Source organism: Colias eurytheme, chromosome 13 (assembly GCF_061535395.1).
Source record: "Colias eurytheme isolate Ceu_HAF_F1 chromosome 13, ilColEury1 Martin Lab GWU primary, whole genome shotgun sequence".
NCBI lineage: Eukaryota > Metazoa > Arthropoda > Insecta > Lepidoptera > Pieridae > Colias > Colias eurytheme.
In genome coordinates, this window is record NC_142992.1 from 11432560 (window position 1) to 11454938 (window position 22379).

Consider the following 22379-nt stretch of genomic DNA (forward strand, 5'->3'; position numbering starts at 1 on the left):
ATAGTTGATAAAATAACTCACCCAATCGACGATAAGTATCCTCTGCAGGCCGAGCCGCTGGTGCAGTTGCTTGGCGGCGACGGCCACGTTGTTGAAGAAGCAGAAGCCCATCGCCTGGTTGGGCTCCGCGTGGTGCCCGGGCGGTCGGACTACTGCGAACCTGCAATATTACTCATTACATTATACATAAATAAACATTTTGTCAATAAATCAGGAAAATTAGTCAAATCAAGTCATCAGGTAAATAAGTCAGGAAAATTTCCATAAGTCGGGAAAATTTCTATAAGCTGGAAATTTTCCATAAGTATGGAAAATATCTATACGCCAGGAAAATTTCTATAAACAAGAAAAATTTCTATACGCCAGGAAAATTTCTAAAAACAAGGAAAATTTGTATAAGTCAGGAAAATGTTTATAAGCCAGGAAAATTTCTATACGCCAACAAAATTTTTATAATTTTTAAACGTCGGAAAAATTTATATACGTCAAGAAAAATCCATAAGCCAGGAAAATTTCTATACGTAAGGAAAATTTGTATAAGTCGGGAAAATTTCTATACGCCAGGAAAATTTCTATAAACAAGGAAAATTTTTGTCAGGAAAATGTTTATAAGCCAGGAAAATTTCTATACGTCAGGAAAATTTGTATGTATTGAAAAATTATACATGCCAGGAAAAATTCTATAAGCCAGGAAAATTTCTCTTTGCCGCAAAATTGTATAGATAAGGAAAATTTGTATAAGTCAGGAAAATTTCTATAAGCCAGGAAAAATTCTATACGTCGGGAAAATTTCTATAAGCCAGGAAAAATTCTATACGTCGGGAAAATTTTTATACGTCAGGAAAAATTCTATAAGCCGAGAAAATTTCTATGCGTAAGGAAAATTTGTATAAGTCGGGAAAATTTCTATACGCCAGGAAAATTTCTCTTTGCCGCAAAAATTTCTATAAATCAGGAAAAATCCATAAGTCGAGAAAATTTCGATAAGACAGGAAAATTTCTCTTTGTGGGGAAAATTTCTATAAGTCAGGAAAATTTCGATAAGTCAAAAAAATATATTTAATAAATAAATTATGATAAATACGTATTTTTTTTTATAGTATTTAAGCGGGTGGAAATCTAGTATGACCGTTATGTTCTCTTCTACAAATAAAATAAAATATAAAGAAATCTAAATAAAATAATTTGCATATTAAATTTTCACTGTATGTAAACTGCATATTTTGATCAATGCACATGTTTCTATCGCAATGTTTAGCGTAATAGTTGAGTGTGCGTGTAGTGTGAGCGCGATGTGTGCGTGTGTGTGCGTACTGCGTACCCGTTGCGCAGCTCGTTGCGCGCGGTGCGCAGCGCCAGGTCGAGCAGCGCGCCGGCGGCGAGGCGCGCGGCGGCCGGCGTGTGCGCCTCGCTCCACGGCGTGTCCGCGTCCACGCCCAGCCCGCCGCACGCCAGCCGCACGAGCCGCAGCGCGCGGGGGCCGCTCCCCCCGCCTGCCGCACTACCCGCGGGGGTGGGGGTCCCCACCGCCCCCACCGCCGCGCGCTCGCGCGACCGCCCGCCGAACGCGTACACGTGAGACTCCGAGTGCACCGACTGCGGGACACACGAGATAAGATCGTTAGACAACGGTACGAATATATTGTGAACAATAACATTAACAAACATTCAGGAGATTTTGAAATGAATAAGTTTTTTTATAAATAATAAAAAAGTACGTTAAGGAATTCAAAACAAATAACATTGCGATTTAAAATTACGTTAGTCAAAATAACGTCACAAACGACAGACAATTCATACTAAAATACGATGTACAATAATCTACTGCTAAATCATTTGTTAATAGATTTCAAAAGGTTTTTAATGATTGATTAGTTTTGATCTATACTTTAATTTTAATAAAAACTTTAATGACTACAATATCATACTTGTAACTCCTCAAAGGTGGCCTTCCTGGGCCTCGTGCGCTCCGTCCTCGCGGCGAGGCCGGTCTCACACAGCCGCGCCCACACGGACTGCAGCCGCCCGCCGTGCTCCGGGTGCGTCGGGGCGTGCGCGCCGCAACCGCACCTGGTGGACACAATATACAACTTGTAGGTAACGTTAATGTAAAAAGGCTATTTTGATCCTTCGAGCCGGATCCGATAGAAAAATATCAAAAATAAATAGCACAATACAACAATAACGTAAAAACTTGTTAAATAGCTATCAAGACCAAGAGTCAAATAAAATAAAAATTAACAATAAAAGGTGCACCAAAGAAAGCAACTAAAACGTGTGAACAAAAAATCACCACTTTGCGAGTGTGTGGCGAACGCTTTACCCATGTTTGAGCATGAGTGCGTCGTAGGCGAGGCCGGTGGGGGGGGTGCGCGCGCCCACCAGCGGGGACGACAGCGCGCGCGCGAGGGGCGCCGCGCCCACGGCGGGCACGGGCGCGGCGCCCGGGGGCGCGGGGGCGCCGGCCGCGGGGCGCCGCGCCGTCAGGTCGATCACCTCGCCCTCCTCGCCCACCTCACGCAACTGCGCCGCCGCCGCGTCGTGCGCGCGTGTCAACACCTGACGAAACAAATACTTAAGTTGAACTATGGAATAGGAGCAGTAAAAAAGTATTTCGATCAGTATTGTTTCGATATTTAAATAAATTTTGTGATTTATTTAAAATAAAATAATTTTTTATTAACATGAATATTCCCTATTACGGTAAAAAAAATATTATTAAAAATTATTTTTTCAATAATGTACGGATAACACGGATTCATTTGTTAGATTAATAAAAAATAACTTGATATTAATTTTAGTAAATTAAGTTAAGTTATGGTCACTCTCAAATAGTTGATAATAATAAAACAATTTTTTTAATTGAGTCAAGTTTGGGCTACTTCAAATAACTACTGGATTAGTATCCATACCGTTTTCCGTATCTGGTCGCGCAGGTAGTGGTGCGCGGAGGGCGGGTGCAGCGCGGGGTCGCCCAGCGGCAGCGGCGCCGAGTGCGTGCGGCCCAGCGGCCGCTTGGCCAGCCGCGCGCCCGCCTCGCCGCACTCCGCCTCGCACACCGGCGGCAGCGCCACCGGCACCGGCTGCGGCGCGAGGTGGCGCGGCGGCGGCGGCCGGCCCAGCGAGATGTTGGGCAGCGAGGGCGACGAGAACAGCAGCTCGGGCGAGCGGCCCGTCTCCTCCTCCTCGCGGATGGGCGTCGGGCACGCGCCCGGCGGCGACCCGCGCTCCGAGCTGCCCTCGCAGTCTGCACACGTATAATGCGTCAGTCACATAATAACAAACAATTTGCTGTGTGAAATTTAAAATAAAAACAAAATTCCGGGTTCCGAGGACCAAAATACGCGGTCCTTCGAACCGGATACGATCAATTTGGAAATAAAATCACAGAAGTTACACGTACGTTGTATTATTCCAATATAACTAAAAAAATGCAAGTTTTCATTTAGTCGACACAGATTTCTGAAATAAAGAATGAAACGAGCCTATTAGCATCTGTAACTAAAAAGATAACAACAACACAAAATGTCAACATAGACCATGATGATCATAGTAACGCGCTGTAAGTACTCACTGCGGTGTTTGTGGCGCGTCTTGAGCGGGCGGCGCGCGAGCGGCGACGCGCGGCGCTCGATGACGCGCGCCTTCAGACGCACCTTCAGCATGTTCGGCTCCGACGCTACACACACATGCGGTTACTAGCACTACTCCACGCACACACTGTTGCAACCACTTTCGACTTTTGTGCATACAAAAATAATAAAAATCGTTGGAAAATATGCACATGACGCATCGAAAGTGATTTCAGTTTCAATTAATAGTTTCACACGCATTATATTAGCTTGACATGCCAAATTTTATAAGAGCATTTGTAATATTATCAATATTAGTCCATCAAATCTGCACACGACAATAGATACTTCAATCAAAGTCATTAAAAATAAAACTAGCATAATTACAACGTCATTTTAGTCTATATACAAAAATCCCACTATCAAATTTACACGAATTTACAAATTGTTAGGTCGAAATGGAAAGCTGTGAATGGATTTGAGCGTTGCGTTGGACAGGGTGTCTCACCAGTCTTGCGCAGCGGGTAGTCGGCGGGCGAGGGCTGCGGCGCGGGCGCGTTGAGCGCGAGCGGCAGCGGCGCCGCCAGCCGGTACGGGTGCGCCGTCGCCGTCGCGCCCGTCGACGTTATCGACTCGCCCGACGACGATTTCACTATACCCCTGGAAATTGCAACGTTGCGTTAGTGTAATTTTTGTGGTCATTTTATGGAAACAGCAGCATTAGCAGCATTTTCATTAGCAGCGGAATACATATTATTACGTTTATACAATAAAATATAAATGGAAATTATTAAATTCAAAGCGTAGGTTTCACAGGGAACTATTCTTGGTCTCACATTGTTTGTAAACTAACTATTAGTTAAAAGAAAGAAAATCTTACCAATTTCTATAAGGTGAACCAGGTACTGTTCCGTTGGCATTCGCGGCAGCCTGTTTTTTCTTTAAAAATTCCTGAAATTGAAATAATGAATTCATTAAAAAATCACCCTGCTCATTGATTTGACTTAAAACTTTGCATTTATGACTTTCGTCACTGCTCTCTCACCTGTAACTTCTGTTTGACCTGCGTGGAGGCGGTGGCGCAGGGCTCGTGCTTGTCTTTCTTGCGCATGAGCTCGACGCGGTCGCGCTCGTGCCGCTCGCGCGCCTCCCGCGCCTCGCGCGCCTCGCGGGCCTCGCGCAGCGCCGCCTCCTCCATCGCCTTCTGCTGCTCCCATAGCTGCGAGCGGACAGACATGCCTACAGTGCCTAACATTACATGCCTTCCCACAATACTCACAAATGTGCCTTATATTTGAAGCTCCAATCAATTTATTGAATGCACTCCAATCGAAATGAAACGTTAAAATTCGCAGTTACGCATTAATCGCGATAAGGTTATCATTGTTTATGTTTACCTTACCAATAGCAATAAATTTAATGAAAAACGCAATAAACTTTAACACTATTGGTCGAGATATCCGATAACTCTATAATATGGACCACCAATGAATTTAATATAATAACCCATTGACCACCGTAAGGCCCGATCGGGGCGCGACACAATAGATTTTCTATTGTGTCTGTGATTCCGAGGACTGATGGATTAAATACACATATCGACATTGTTGCAATTGATTTAGATAATGTTATTGAATAATAATGTTGCTATATTAATAATACACACATTCATGAAAACGAAATTGACTTGTTCTTACAAACAAGATATTGTAACTCGCATAGAAAGTTGCACGGTCACAACGTCAACAAACGCGTAGATTCCCAAACAAAAGACTCTCGCGAGCTTCCCGTTTAAGTTAGTATTATGTCATCGCCGCTAATTTTTCTCGGCTAATAATTGGTGTCACGTAAGGTCAACGGCGGAGCGGTCCAGCGCCGGTGACGCAAGCTGACGAGCCATTCACGTCTATTTATAATGGGGTCCGTGCAACACTGACACTGACTATTCCTATTTGCAATTCTGCGTCAGAATGTAGAGCTATAAATTTAAGATGTTGCGCTTTGATTATCATAATATAAAACGTACGACAATAAATAATTTTATGATCTTAAATTTTTTAATATAGAATTTAGAAGTTTTCTGCGTTTTCATTCTATCACATCGCTAAATGTAACATGAGGTGTTCATATAATTTCGCAGAAAAGAGCATAGTTTAGGCAATCTGCGCAAATGTTTTAACAGCGATCTTGCCAAAACATCTAGCCAAGAACGTTTAGGCATGTTAAATATTTCGCGGCTAATAAATCACAATGCTATCAAGTAATATTTAATGAACTATATAAATAGACGTCCGTTATAATAGAAATTATATCTAAAGATATAAATGTTGGCTACGGTTTTTATTGTCTGACTGATGGGTCAGAAAATACATCACCTTCATACAAATGTTGCAAGCGTTTTAATTCACTCACGATTTAAATTAGATATTTGAAGACAATAGGTTACCTTCAAATGATGTCTGATTTGCTGCTCGTGTTGCTCTGCCAACTGTTGCCGTTGCTGTTGAAAGTGTTGCAACAATATCTCTTGTTGCAACTGTTGCTGCTTCTTTAACTGGAACGTTAATATGAAACATTATTTTTCTAAATATTAACATGATTTGATGCGGTGCAATACTATTTTTAGCATGTGTAACATCCAATACTATCACATTCACATGGATATTCTTGTATTTTACATAAAATTTTCAGGGTAGGTACATCGCAAGGTTTTGAACAAAAAATTGTAAAAGCACATGAATTTTGCAGATCAAAGCTTTATTCGTAAGTTAACACAAATGCAAAACAAACATTAATACTGTTCAATATTATGTATGCCACATAACACAAGCGTTTTACAAACAACAGTGATGGTAGAACAGGAACTCATAAAAAGTGTCATATTCAAACAACATTATAACGAAAAGATGAATTTTATGATAAAATCAAATCAAAGCAGAAATAAATGAGAGACATTTAAAGTAATAAATCAAACGTCAGTCTGAATGTTATGCTCGTTTCTATTATTGGTAGTATCAACATAATAAAGGGAATCGACCAAATCTCATCATAGCTCCAACATTAGAACTACAAATATAGCCCAGGGTTGTCTAAAATAGCCTCCCTCAACATCGGATGAATTTAACGTCGTTGAATTTGACACACTTCATTGTTAATTAGTATACGAGTCAGGGAGATTTCAGCGTTTTCTGAATGCACAACTTTTCAACGTCATTAATCTTCCGAACATCAAATTGGCAACTCGTTCATTATTGCAAGTAACGATTGACGTCTGTTCCTCGTCTGACGAAAAAAGAACCCGAAACTGTCACCTTTTAATGGCGTTAATGTTGAAGAGTTGTGCAAGGGAGAACACCGAGGAGGCCCAACTCAACAGTAACTCAAATAACTCACTTGTAACAGGAAACTATTCTCTAAAGTTTGTTTCGCCCTCTCCGCAATATGGTTCTTTCTTGGGCTCTGATTCTGACAACGAGAGGAGATTCATGTAGGACACAGTTTGTGAACAAATCTCACACAGGGAGTTGATGAGGAGCCCGTATCGTGAAGGAAAATTTTTATTTCTTTAGTTCTGCTTTTTAAGTAGCTAAGTTTTGTCAATCTCAATCAATAATGATGTCAAAAGAAATAAGTAATAGCAAATAAACTGTAAATACTAAAAATGAGTTCAAATCGAACAAGCTATTCTACGATGTAGGTGTGTGCTATAGGTGCGTTAATTAATTTCCACTTTAATCCAGTATTCCTATCACTTCTGTATTTAATATTCCAGTTATCAGTCTAATCATTAACATATTGTTTTTCGGAGACTTTATCAATTACGAAAAATTGCAAATTTAATTATAATTTTAATTAGATAAGATAAGATTCGAGTTTTAATATACACTTTGACCACGTGGGATTATGATAATTAACATAATTATAAAGAATTGCTTATTATTTTAAGTATATGTGTTAGATTAGTTAGCGAAATTCTCCTGAGATCATTAGCTTCCATTTCTTCTTTAATATATTTATGACGAGTTACAAAAGTGATACCAGTAGAATTGATTATGATGTATTCAGGATGTTAGCAGCGCTGGGAGAAACGCCGGCGAATGATTCCAGCGTCGCGACTATTATTTTGGTTTGAAAGAAAAAGAGATTGGCGGGTGCGGAATGTTTCAGGAATAACTTCGCGGAGGAGCGCGTGTGTGGGCGCGCCCAAAATATTGGGAAACTGCTTTATCGCTCGTTAATGTTCAGCGCCCACACTGAATGCATCTGATTGTCAACCACACTATTCCGAGTAGGAAGACTCTTCATGTAAATTTAGACATTGACCGAATTTTATATTCACAGCTCAGATTTGATTACCCTTTTAGTTCTCTAGTTCCGCGTGTTTTTGGATCGCTCATTTTGCATTTAAAATGTAAAGCGCACTTTGATCGGTCTATTTATATTGTTTAATGCATTAGCATCGGCAACTTTATCGAAGCGGCGGATATATTTACTCGGCGGTGTTACCAGAACCGGGTAAATATAGCGTGCAGACGGACGCAGCGTTTTGTTGTATATCAGTTATTTATAACGATCTCGGGAATTTTTAAAAATATCCCGTTAAAACGAGTCGGCTTCGGCGCGGTGTGGCGAAAGGTCACGGGGATTTATTTATTCATTAGCTTATAATATTATGAGATGCGGCTTATTATATTGAAGACCAGCGTGTGTAGAATGTTAGACTAAAGTTCTTAATAGAAGTATAACATAGAGTTAAGACCTACGTAGAAATTGCAAACCTATACCTAAATCTAAAGTCCGAACAGGATCAATAAATAATTAAGCGCCATGTTTTGCAATATGGCGTGCATCTCCCTCGTGTCTGCATCACAGAGCTTTCAATCAGATTATCTCTACGCGTGGGTTTGGCCACCGATCATGTTATAGTGCATCAAAAACATTGACCGCCTAGTTTCTCACAATAAACATCAATATCAAACTCAAACATTTATTTATTCAATTAGACTTCTTCTAGAAGAACTTTTGAATCGTCATATCGTCTTAGTAACTCTATTACTTTTAATCCATCTTGCAAGTGACACAGTTGTACCTACCGTACAAACGGGCACATGTAGACGTTATAAAGCATTGAGTAGCTGTGTTTTGATGAGACGCCCAATAATTTATTATACGAAACTCTCGATTGTTGTAGCTTACAGAGGTAACAAGGATAAAATATTTTGATTGATGGTCCTCACGGAAAATTAGCTTGATAGTAATAAAGTGCAAAAATGGGCGATTGGTCCTCAACTATCAATTTCAAATGTAGACGTTTGAAATATTTGTGAAGTACACAGTGGTTGCGATAAGACGTCCGCGGGTGCGTTATGTGGGTACGCAAATAGCCCGTAGTGCGGATGTCGGCGGGTGCCCAGAGCACCGCCGGCGCACGTGGTCGGCTATTTCTGCGTCGCTCCACTGGGCGAAACACACCATCGCAATTATTTCATTCAAATATTCGGCAGTTGCTACTATAGCGTGTAAGATGCGGGAATATTATGTGTTATTAATCTTTTAAAAGATGCAAATATTCTTCGTGTTAACAAGGCTTTGATTGATCCTGCCATATGGACTTCTCGATTGAGACAGAATTAGTTTTCTATTAAAAAGCAAAACGCAGCGACCGTGACTTTAACACGACTTATTGTGTAATCTTTTTATATTTTTAAATTCATAAATGAATATTAAAATACTTATTTATTATTACACTCCGTCTTATTTCTAACATTTTACGACCAACGGAAATAATTATATTCGGATTCCTAAAATAATATTGTAAATGCTTTGCTTTGAATTTACATTTACGATTAAAATAAAAATACAGCATATTTATTATTCGCAAGAACGAGCTGATTTAGAAAATTGAGATTATTCATTATTTGTTGATAATGATGGTTTCTTAAATTCTGTAGCGGTACGTAATATAGAAGCCTATAAAATAAAGAAAGGTTATAACCCACACGCTCTACTTCTAAAACAACATTTTACTTAGAAAATAAAGATTTGATTATTCTTTTGCTATTACTCGAGCAATTCTCAATATTTTTATACGGGGTGACTCCAGTAGTTTTTAGTAAATAATCCGGAATGCATCATGTGTTTCCGCGACACCAATGACTGTCTACAGCAAGCAGCTCACCTGCATGATCTGGTGGTGGAAGCTGGTGTCGGCGGGCGGCAGGCGCGGCGCGTGCGGCGGCGACGGCGTGTGCTGCGGCGAGCTCTCCGCGCCGCCGCTCTCGTGCGCCATCTCTGTTGAGAACAACGTGTTTACTGTTAGTGTTACTACACGACTTAACACACTTACACATAAATATTGAAAACTAGATGTAGCTTGTTGCATTTTCGGATAATCTTCTGCACATTGGTTCCTGTTAGCTTATTACATATAAATATATACATATCGAAAAATATAGACAATTGGTGTGAGTACAATACCTACCTAGTTTTGAGTTTGTCATTATAAATATTATAAGAATATAATACAATATTATGGGTTAGGTACATACTACTCTACTCATAAGAACAAGCAAAGGTGTCTAGTGGCAGAACTGGCAGAGTTTAAGTCAAGTAAAAATAACACTGAGGTATGTCGTATGTTGATTTCATTTCCATGTTTACAAAAAACATTAGTAACAAAAACGTATCTCCTACGACAAATTCAACATAGCTTTATCTTCGTACAGTGTATTACGGAATTGCACCGCGACGAGATATCGACAGATACCGATAAACACGCGACAGATAAAAGAGCGCGATCTCCGATCTCCGATATCGGGCGACCGACCTGCATTGCGTCCTCAGCCCTCGCCCTCCTGACCCACTGCCAGCCGCCAGGATGTCACCGGGAACTGGGTTAGCTGTTAGCTAACTACGATACTATATATTATTGTTTACATCATTTTAAATATTCTTGTCAAAAAGTGTTTGTTCTTTAGTTTTCAGTTATGGATACGTTTTGATAACATTTTCATTATTGTGATGTTATTGCAATTTATTAATATATAATAATTTCATGAATATTAATAGGATAATAATTTCATTTTCAAGAAATAGATTTTCTAGATTCCCTTTTAAAGCTTATTTACCAACAATGAATTTACCTACATCTAACGATTGTGCACCTCGTCAGTCGCACTTAAACAAACAACAAACAAGCAATGCGAACAAGTTAATCTCATTACAGTGGAATTTATGATCCGCGCTAACTTTGTATCGTCACAAATAGAGTAGCTATTTCAGCTCGGTCTAGCTTCGATGTAAGCCTCCTGGCACCAGTATAACGCGACCTACATGCAGGGGGAGGGGGTGGAGGTGGCGCGGGGCGCGGGGTGAAGGGAGACGGGGGGTCGATTATTTTTAGAAAAGCTTAATTTAGTCTGCATGCGACCTCACCGGGACGAAACGTCCTCAGATTTCTTTTATAATGGGCCACTTGATAAACCCTCAGTTACAAAAAGCTCTAATATTTTTTTCTTTATTCTAATCAGCCAGACATCAAAGAACTTCGAAGTTTTATGAAATAGTTGATTACCATAATTTTCTCTATCTAAGGCCAAAGAATCGTTGAACTGTTCAATTTAGAAACAAATATTAATTTCATTTTAGATATTTTCGTCAATGAAAAGAAAATCATAGAATTTAAACCCAATATCACTGAATGCATGAAACAAACTTATAATGTAGTCTCGTAGCTATGAACTCGTAGCTGCTCGTAGACCCTCCCGTCGCATGCACTTTCTATTTTTAACTCGTGGCTTTTAATAATATACATGATGTCAATAATTTATTAATACGTAAATTGATTTAATTCTCATATTTTCCCTTACCGATACTATTTTAGCTCGCTTTTATTATAACCATATACGTAATTATGTTCGATAAGAATTTTTTATGCTTTGTATTATTGCTATTTAATTGTTTCTGAGAACTTAAACGAAGCTAAATTTATAACAATGATTGTCGAAGCTGAGCAAGCAGTCGCGGAAGGCAACAGAACAAACAAAACAATCGATATCGCGAGCTAAAAATAATTTTCCTTATTACCTACTCCATAACATGGATATAAATAATAATGCTTCAACAATTGTGTAATGCATTCAATAAATTGTAATTGGCTTACCGTTCGCGTTTATATCAAATGGACATATAACAGGATTCTTTTATCATTTTTCTCACGAACATACATCCATCTATACAGTATTCAAATAAATTTTCGCATGTTTAGTAGGTTATAGGATAAATTACTGTAAGAAGATGTCTTAAATCTTTTGTGATGTAAACATTAGTTATGTACCTAGAACTCAGGAAATCACTCAGCTAAGTTAATTTCGAACAGATAGCAAGATTGTTTCAGAACCGTCACCTACTCCACGCTGTCATCATCACAACAGTGCTACCTTCGGCGCAGCGCAATAGCGGATGTGGTTCGCGGCATCGACACCAAACAATACACATTCAGCACAATTAACACAAAGAGTCCAGCGATCAACCCTCCCTCGCCGGGACCGAAATAGAAAGCGCGACAAGTGAAGGACGCGGCCCGCCGAGCCCGCGCCCTTACCCCGTCGCACTACACTAACAGGCTACAGGCGCGAGAGGGACAGCAGACGATATGAAATTCTATAAATAGAATGCGCGCGAAGAGGCGTGCCTCGGCTTTACGTTCGCGAAAACACGTTTATTTCGCCGTGTTTATGGCGCGTCGTTAAAGCGCCGCCGCGTCCGGTATTGACAACTGATTTGTTTTTGTTTTTCCATTTCCATTCGGACAACAATTTCATTATACATAATTCGCTCACGGTTGTTTTTATCATTTGCTCTTCGTGTTGCCGGAACGAAATTGATTTGTTTCAGCGATGGATCGTTTACAAAACTTGGACGATGTACTCGCTACGCAACAGTATTGAAAATTATTATAATACTTTGTGTTTGTATTCATATAAGACAAGTTTATGTACCAACTTAATTATTTTTTATTGCTCATTTATGTAGATTTTCGGCCTATTCATCGGGCCCTACCTTGTGCTTACTACCTATTAAAACATAATTATGCTAACTAGCATCGGAGTTTTTGATACGTTGCTACAAAACCATGCCCCCAAATCCCGTGGCCCAAAGCTCCACCATCGCGTTCGCGTGACCCCAAGGTTGCAGTTACACGTGTGCGACTAACGAGTGGTTGACCTCCACGGCGTGACTGCAGGTTGCAAGCCGACGGCCGACCGGCATGTACCACCCATGCTGCAATGCGCGAATGCTGATACCAATTTTAATTAAACGAATCAATACATAGAAACCTTCTATGATTGTACTGTTGACAATTTTTGACATTATAGTAACATAGATCCTTTATAAAGAACATATTGATATCGACAAAAATAACAGCGCCGCTCGATTTCACCCGCATTATTCTACAACCAACACTTTGCCGATATGGTAATTTAATTTCTATAGATAACATACAAAAAAAAAAAATGTGTGCGTGTACCTACTAGTGTACACACGTAAGAAGTGAAACTTCTTTATGACCTTATTTTTCGAAAAAATAATTTACTATATATGCAACTTTACAGAAATACGTCGAATCACGCGTGGTAGAGATAAGAAAAAGATGGCGCGTAACGGAAAAATGTCACGCGTATCGAAAAAATGTTACACTAAATTTTTTTCCAACCCCGATAAAGAAGTTTCACTTCAACAACATGTACAGCAGTAATTAGTGATAACTTCACTAGGTAAGAAGGCAAATGGACACAAAATTATATAGGCAAATAGTGGCCTACTTGACTATTCAATATGTGGACGAATATCTTAAGATCCGTAAATAGATAAAGAGACAAACATCCGCCATTCCACATCAGATTTAACTGCTAGTTTAAATACATTCAGTAAGCACATTTGTATAGGTTTAAATGAGTGTTTCAATTGATTTGCTGTGGTCACTCGTCGCTCATGTGTAAGCAGCTCACGGCTTTAGTTAATATGATAATGTATGCCGATTGCATAACAGAAGTGATTTACGGTAATTATTATAATTTAGTACAAAAATAGATTCGTCTTTACACTGGGATGCGTCAACATACTTAGATTTAAATATATTAACACAAGGATTTGTGAATCAGATTTAATATTTAAAGGATATTTTATGTTACCTATTCATCTTTAGAATATTACTGACCGCGAAGTAACTATATAATACTATCGATTTTTTAGGATCAATGCAATTATCATTGCAAATGTTAATTATTTATTGTAAATTATGAATAAAGCATTGATTTTGTAACAATCTACGTATCATAAAATATAAGATCTCGAAGTAGAGATATGAATAGCTAATCTAATTACATGAGAATGAATGAAAGTCCCTTAAACTCGCAATGAAAAATATGAAAATAACATAAACACGCATTTAGAAGTCACAACTCACAACTATCCATTGCGATAAGCACACACGCTCAATGTACGTAAAATGTGATAAATATCGTCAGTTTATAGTTTAAAGTAAACAGATACCGCTATAAATAGACACGTACAAACATAACATGACCTGTTTTAAATTTAAAATCAGCCTTCGTTGTTATTTATAATGAGAAATAAAGCTCTATGATCGGGTAAATTCCATCGCGCTCGTGTTACTTAAAATAGTCACTCTCTGATAAGTACAAATGGATAATAAATATAACTACAGCGTAATAAACTTGACTACATTGGATTTGTAAAACACTTATTTTATTATGTTTCATGAAAAAATATATATATTTTCTAAGAACGCAATAAAAATAGATTCACGTCTAGAATCATACACGTGTAGTAGGTACAATTTACGGGAATATTTCAAGGTCTGAATATAATCAACGATAATATTTATAAAGCAGGATTGTCGGCACTAGTGTGTTCCATTAGTTTATGCAGTTTCGTAATAATGTTAGCATTAGTTTCGTAATTAGATTGTCCTTAGATGCGCCAACTGAACCAACAAAACAACACTTGAAGCTACTCCGATAGAATCTGACATATTTACATTCATAGATTGACTGTTTCATCAGAAAATGGTTTTATCTGAAATGCTACATATTATAAAGTAAAGCCATTTGGTCGCTCCAGTTCACGCCGAGTCTCTATTTCGGTCTGTTTGTTTCACAACGACGCCTCCAGTACTATTTCCAATCGGCTAAATGCAGACGGACTCGAATGTATTATTCATTTTATTGCCCTCGATAATGTGGCAGAAATAAAGTGAAATACATATAAACTGCACGGGAAGTTCTGCATATTTATGGATAGTTGAGAAACGATCAAAATATATTAAGTAATAATATTTTAAAATAAATATTTTACGTGGATGTAGAGAAAGCAGTATCAACATTACAAGTTCCCATTTATAGGAAGATTGGAAGTGAGCGATTTCTTGGAAAGAAAGCAGGAAAACCCGAAATTATACTTAAGAATATGTAATTGAAATTCTGTTGCGATATCTGTATAGATGTCACAGTACATGGTTGTTATCTGGTATCCAAAGTTTAAACCAAAATTTGTGTAAATCCAAAAATCAAGGCGAAATGATTATCTATTTCTCATTCAAATTAGTTAAAAGAAAGGTCAATTGATAGCAATTGACCTTTCTTATATGTTGACCTTGCTTATCCTTCAGAATTTGAAGATGATCCTACAATCCCGAATTGCAATAGTCGTATGTAAAAGCGACATAATTGCCAATATTACAATCACAGGTTGGTTCACGGCCGTGCGCTGACGCAGCTCACGTCGCGGCCGGCACGCGCGGCATGTCCGGTCACCGCCTGACATACACACACACACACATACTATATAATCACGATTTTGAACCCTTTTTGCAGCGACCATTCGAGTTGTGTATGTGTACTAGTTATCAATTTACACACATATAATTAATGTAAGTATATGTGATTAGTACATTTCTTTGAACAATCTTTAAACACGTGGTAAGACATCTGCATTACATTCATGCATTACATAATCACAAAGTTTTCGTAGTTTTTTCAATTCTGTTAATACCTACTAGAAATTAAGAAATAAATTAAAGTTATTTTATAATATTATTGTTAAAATTTATGCGATATAAAACGTGTCTTGATTTTAATAATTACTCTTATAAATTTGAAACTATTTAAATATAATTGAGTATTTGAATAAAAAAAAATTATTGATTTTTTTTATGTATTTTGAAACTTTATTACTAATAATATTGATATTTAATGCAAATAACTTCAAAAAAATTTTTTTCCGTTAATTATAAGCAATTAAAAATTGATGAAATTTAAGTTAGAATCACGTGACTAAAAACGCGCCATGACTGGTCACCACAGTTGTGACGTCATAATGTTATAGCTATTATTAACTGCAGTACATAGCGTTTACATACGATTTGTTAGTTGGTTCCGAATTAGTTAGTTAGTTACGAATAATATTCTTGATGTTGATATATTTATGATCACCGATTTTTGTCAGGAGTTGCCTTTGTAGTATTCGTACATAATGATACAAAACGATAACTTTTGAGGTTCGCCATTTTTAATATAAATTTAAATAATATAATTAACAATTTATATAATTAATATGTAATTTAATAATGACAACAAAATTAAATAGATCAAATTAAATGTATTTATTATTAACACGCTTTTATTAGCTTCACCTGTATGTTTGTATGTAACCGACTCCTTTCGAAGTTTCGACTCGATTTTGACCCACTTAAAACCGACGGATTTTGTTCAAATTTTGAACACTTATCAAGGTCCGATGACAATACAATAATATCATAAATTTATCCTGATAAGGATCGCCAGGATCAGCTTAAAACATATGTTTGTATGTAACCAATTCTCCTTTCGATTCGATTTAGACCCACTATAAACCGACGGATTTAATTTAAATTTTGTATACTTATAAAAACCCGGTAACAATACAATAATTTCATGAATTTATCTTTTTATCCTGTTTAGTTTTTCAAACTACATATATTTAATTTTCTATCAACTGCAATGAGTGAAAACTAACATTATGACGTCACACGCGCTCGGGTGACGCTTCGGGAGTTGTCGGCGTGTCTTCGGTACTGGATTCAAAGACTAATTTTTATTTTGAAATAACTTTTGAATTATTGCAAAAAAAATAAAAATAAAAACAGTTTTGTTATAAAACTAATATATAATCTTTCCATTTATCACAAAAAAAAATTTAATTCAAATACTCAATTACAGTGCAAAACCATTACTTACTGTTTTCTATTCATACCACAGAATAGATTTTATCTTGATCATAAACTAAGATTAGAAAAAGTTAATAAAAACTCATATATTAACCCTCCAGAACGCACGGCAGGCCTGTCGACATGAATCGGCCCGCCGGCGGTCAAGCGGTTAGGATTAAGGTCAAGCGTGATCGTCACCCGTCTAATTGCCGGCTATAAATAGCCCGATAACAATAACTGTGTTAGTTCCGCCTCCACGTAGCTAGTTAGCAATAGGGCTGCTAAACGCTGATATACTATCTCTTTACTATCGTCGTCCATTCCACAGAACTGACGTTATGACTAACGCGATTCTATGAAGCAACATACCTATTCGTTACCTAGAATTGAAATGCAAGGTAAATTCATTTAAAATGCTATTGATTATTTTTTATTTGTTTGTTTATTACATCATGTTTTTTGTACCATATGTTTATAGTTTATACGTATCCGTAAATTATATTTTTAATGAAATGTAACGCATAAATATATGGATGCAGATGTCATTATGTTATTCGCTATTTAAAAATAAAAACAAAGTCAAAACGACGATGTATAACACTTAAAGGATTCTCAATCACCTCTTTAACGATATTCATAATACTTGTTAGCAACATTGTGTCTAAATAATAAAGCTTTAGCATTTTCAAAAAAATTTAACGAGATAATTAAAATTGAATAGTTGACAACCCTAATCATTAGCGATTGGGCAACACCATTTGTTTGTATCATAGTCATACTAACAATGTTTCTGTGAGTACTTCGTGGTTAACTCATTATGACGTAAATAACATACAAAAATAAGTTTAGAAGGAAAAAGATAGGTACTTAATTTAGTTAAAAAAATAATAATATGATAAATCGTTTAATTTGATTCTCTCGAATTTATTGTTTTAAAGCAGCAGCGTAACGTACCACCTTCAATATAAAACCTTTCATAATACATAATCTTTAAAATAATTTACAAAAGTAAGTATAGCAGTTCTGTGCATTATTAGCATTAGAGCATATTGTTGTTTATTGTAATAAAAATATAACATACTTATTTGATATTGTACACTATCAAACTCTAAACACTATGGGAAGGTACACTTGCCAAGTCTGCAAAACTTTTGTCTATAGATATGAAAGTATAAATTCTGATACTTTTTGTCCATTGCCGTCATTCTATTTTAGGATATTATGATACACGACTGCAACGTAAACGTTAGCGTGCTGTATTATTTACGGCATTCGTAATTCTTGTCGATACTTTGTTTACGTCCTTTGTTCCGCGGAGCCACGCCACTCGCCACACACGCTGGGGCGACACTAAAACATCGTCGAGAGCCATAAATGCCCCAAAATAGTGTAAAAGTGAAACATCACAATCGCGGCTAGTTGGCGGCGCGCGGGTGAGTCACGGCTATTAATAGCACTCTATAATTAGTTAACCATACAAAGAACGCTCGCAGCGAATCCGCCATCCCTGACTCACGGCGCTCCGCCCTTTTGTTTGGAAACAATCGCGGTTTGCTGACACCCGCACTACCACACTACTACAGCAAATAGCGAGCGCACATGGCAGCGATATACCATCACAATCTCGTAACAAGACTTCAAAGGGGAAATAGACATATTTATCACAACTTTACAAATATAATTTCATGCGCTGTTATGCTTCTACGAATAGTTTAGAATTTAGACAATATGTTATCAATGCAATGAATGAATCATCTAATCGTCTGCTTCTAACAATTTCTGACGCTGACGCTTCCCGTGAACATTTTATAGATTATCAATTATAATAAATCATAATAATCAAAGCTAAAATTGCAATTTAGTCTACTTATTGACTATTTGTTATGATTCTATAATTTGACTATTCGAAATAGCAATCTGTTGAAAACCAATTGACCAATCCATGTCACAACAATCTAACTATTCTTCAACGGATCCCCGATACAAACTGCAAACAGCAAGCCAATAAATAAAGCTGTCGTTCCCATGCCCTGCGCTACCCCGTCACCTCTACCCTCTGGTGTCAGTGACTCGGCGCTTTTTGTCAACCTGCTCGGGACCTGTCTCCCGCCTCGCCTGTCGTCTATAAACAGATGCGCATTCCTTACGAGTATATTTATAACTGCTACTAATTCTGGACTAATAAACTGTCACCTCTCGCGACACAATTTTTTGCTGTCGAGATTTAAATAAAAAACGACACGTGCAGTGCTCCACTTTTTGTATGTTTCGATTTGAACGCAGGGCGATACCATTGAGAAACTTTTCATTTATACTTTCAAGTATAAACAGAATTATTCGTTTAATGTGATATTTACAGATGCTAAACTTGCCTGCAGCAGGATGTAATCAAATTGTACTTCACTTAATGTTTTATGTGCTTCTCCCTAACCTTCCTCTGTACCTACACAATATCTGAAACGTGTATTTTCGATTGACGACATCATAATTCATATTTTATACAAATATTCGATAAGCGTAGCCGTAATATCAATACGCTTGCGTTGTCTCGCCTAAAATTGATTGTATAAACTCAACAATGAGTTTGTTTTGACTTATCTTTATCGTTGCGTTATTTATCTTGATAATTTCCTTATATATTTTTTTTAAAGCGCGTTTTTTTCAGAGCGCCGTGACATATTTTTTTTAAGTTTTGCAACAATTTTTGTGGTTTTTCCTCATCTGGTATTAGGTTTGGCGTCTAATGTGAAGCTAATAAAACATGATCGGGACCCAATTATAGCTCGTATGGAGCATCGGAGGCGGGGCCCAGAATAGATGGCTATAAGCGGCGTCAGTTCCCACAGGCTCCACGAGGCGAGGGTTCGGTTATTTTTGCCCAACAAAGGCTGAAACAAGTTGCCGAGCCGCGGCTAAGAATAGCCGGTCGATACTTGCCCACTCGCGGTTATTCTCAGCGGTTGTTATACGAGCTATTTTAGACGCACTTTGTTTAGTCGCACCGTTGGATTCCGATAATCTTGGGATTGTTTGCGAAAACAATCGATGCACGCCCCACTTTGTACGCTAATTTCATGAATGTTTTCATGTTTATAGTAACGACTGCTGATCTAATAATAATTGATTATAATAATTAATGGATAGAGTAGGATTAAATGCCTGAAAGAAAAATCAGACTGATACAATTAATTCGTAGATAAGTAGTCGATTACTTTCAGGGACGATGTGCGTGATGCTTATTCAGTTATTGATTAATGAATATCCGCTATTTGTTTTACCTACTTAAGTGTTTATTTATAAGATTCAAACACTTGAAAACATCATTAGCGAAAAAAAATGTTTGAGTTTGTTTCGCAAATGTCAACAGTCAATTACTTCGTTAAAGTTTATAGTCGTTCGTCGTTTAAGGAAAATGAGTAAAACCGAAATATTTCCACAATCACAGCCAACAACAATGAACTAATAATAGGCCTATATCTCGGCGAATACATGCAAACAGGTAAACCGAATATCTGCGGTCTCAGAGTCAGTCCTTGGCGTACAACTGAACGTTATCTCGAGGAAGTGCGGAGATCTTTAAATAGAATTGGCAATCGCGCGGCGTGTTATCGCTTTAATGCGACGCGCGCCGGTCGACGGGTACAAATAATGCTTATTTATTTAAATAATAATAAAAACCTGTAAAACCTGACACCGTAAAAACGCCGGGTACTGCTGTTAACAAGATGTATTTATAAACTAACAACGTTGGCGATTTATTGTTTGAATCGTAATAAATTTAGGCAGTGGATACTATAAGCAATTTGAGAGAAAAATTTACGGTGATGCAGGCATCATGTTGAGTACTTGGTATAGAGATTTCACTTCCTAGTTCTTATAAAGAAATAACTGAATGAAATGAACTTTTACAACAGGTACACACATTAACAACTTCAGGCAACGTAAGATTTTCCGAATTCATTTCTTCAATGGATACAATAAAATGGAATGGAACAAAAATTTTATTGGCACAAGGAACCGGCTCGCTAGATTGATGCTGGGATTATGATTTAATTTATATTATAGTTTGTTTACATTCCGCTAGAAGTAATCACATTAGACCTGTGCCCCCAGCGCACATCTCAAGTATTGTGTCTAAAGTCTAAATATGTTTTATGGCTCAACATAAATTGAGTAGCAGTGTACATAGTGATCTTTTTGCTTGTTTACCTTTTACCGTGGTTGCCTGGAAGAGATCACTATTAAGTGATAAGACCGCCAAAATAGTTGTACTCTGTTCTATATGTAAGTAGTTCTAAGGTTTCCTATTTGTACAACTATTAAAGAGTTCCCCGATAAAGAAGTTTCACTTCAATAATAAATATAAATAAATTCTAATATATTTAAATATTTTTTTCACATGCAAACTGTGGTCATTAAAAATAGGTTTTACCGATAAATTAAATATTGAACACAGTATGGAATGTCATCGGAATCCATGAACACAATCGTTCTGTTTGTATGATTTTTTGAACTTGTTTTAATTTGCTTTAAATAATTAAATGTATATTACATATATGGAGCTTGTTTGTGTAATAATATAAGATAATAGTGGGCGTAGGGATGTGACGACCCCATCGCCCACGGTTGGAATATCTATTGTTTATGTGACAATAGATATTCCACCCGTGCAATCAGTCAACCCGCAGGACACCTTGTGGCGGGGTGTCGGGGAGTAGCGACCCCGCGGGAACCGAGTGCTCCCGGGGGAGGCCCCTGTCTTCATCTCCGGCTCGCCTTCACCGGCCGGTCGGAGTGAAGCCTGACGAGGACAGGACCCCCACCTCTGGCTTGCCTTAACCGGCCGGCCAGAGTGGAGTCGCGAGAGCTTTTAGCTCGAAGGGTGGATGCGAAGCGTAAGTGGCGAGTGGGCACGTGATGCTGGACCCTCAGGGAGCGCGTGATCGTAGTTTAAAGTCCAGGGACGCCTCTCCACCCTTAGCTGCTCACAATATGTTGCCCCCTTGTCGCACTTTTGCAGTGACTTATTTCGGGGGCCCATACAGTGAGAGGGCGAGTCACCACCTGCCAACATATTTTTACTTTATTTTAGTAGAAAGGCAGGTGCCATAGTTTCCAATAGTTCCCAAATACCGGCCCATTTAACATCCCACTCCATAGCCCAGTTTATTTTGTTTTCCATATCTCGAAATAGTCCTACATCGGCCGCGGACTGCCTAGGACTGTATCTCTATAGTGCAGTCATGGGCAGGCTGCGGCTGGTGTCCCACAACACAGTAAAGTTCTCTATAGGGCCTCTGCGTGTTGGATCCGTGTCCCCACGTAAGCCTTCCAAAGGACCGGGTACCTTCCTTATGATGGTACCCGAGTATTATGGATAAGATAATAGTATTTATGTACTTACATTTATTATTCATAGTTTCTATTGCGACGCATACTATTTATATAAATTTAATTAATTAATGTTATGTTTATGAATAAATTGTAAACACGTTTTTGTTGTGTTTTCTTTTTCAAAATTTTATAAACATAATAGA

General features: G+C 37.9%; 1 protein-coding gene across 1 annotated transcript in view; it reads right to left on the reverse strand.

Annotated features, from left to right (window-relative positions):
• HDAC4 (histone deacetylase 4) overlaps positions 1–22379 on the reverse strand; it is a 78875-nt gene that overhangs the window by 2746 nt on the left and 53750 nt on the right. The window contains exons 3-14 of the mRNA XM_090108428.1: positions 9751–9863; positions 6966–7037; positions 6019–6126; positions 4618–4791; positions 4453–4523; positions 4081–4232; positions 3575–3679; positions 2913–3247; positions 2324–2559; positions 1929–2070; positions 1322–1596; positions 22–160 (exon numbers count right to left, since the gene is read on the reverse strand). Of these exons, the coding sequence (XP_089964554.1) occupies positions 22–160; positions 1322–1596; positions 1929–2070; positions 2324–2559; positions 2913–3247; positions 3575–3679; positions 4081–4232; positions 4453–4523; positions 4618–4791; positions 6019–6126; positions 6966–7037; positions 9751–9863 (1922 nt within the window). The remainder of the gene's footprint in view (positions 1–21; positions 161–1321; positions 1597–1928; positions 2071–2323; positions 2560–2912; positions 3248–3574; positions 3680–4080; positions 4233–4452; positions 4524–4617; positions 4792–6018; positions 6127–6965; positions 7038–9750; positions 9864–22379) is intronic.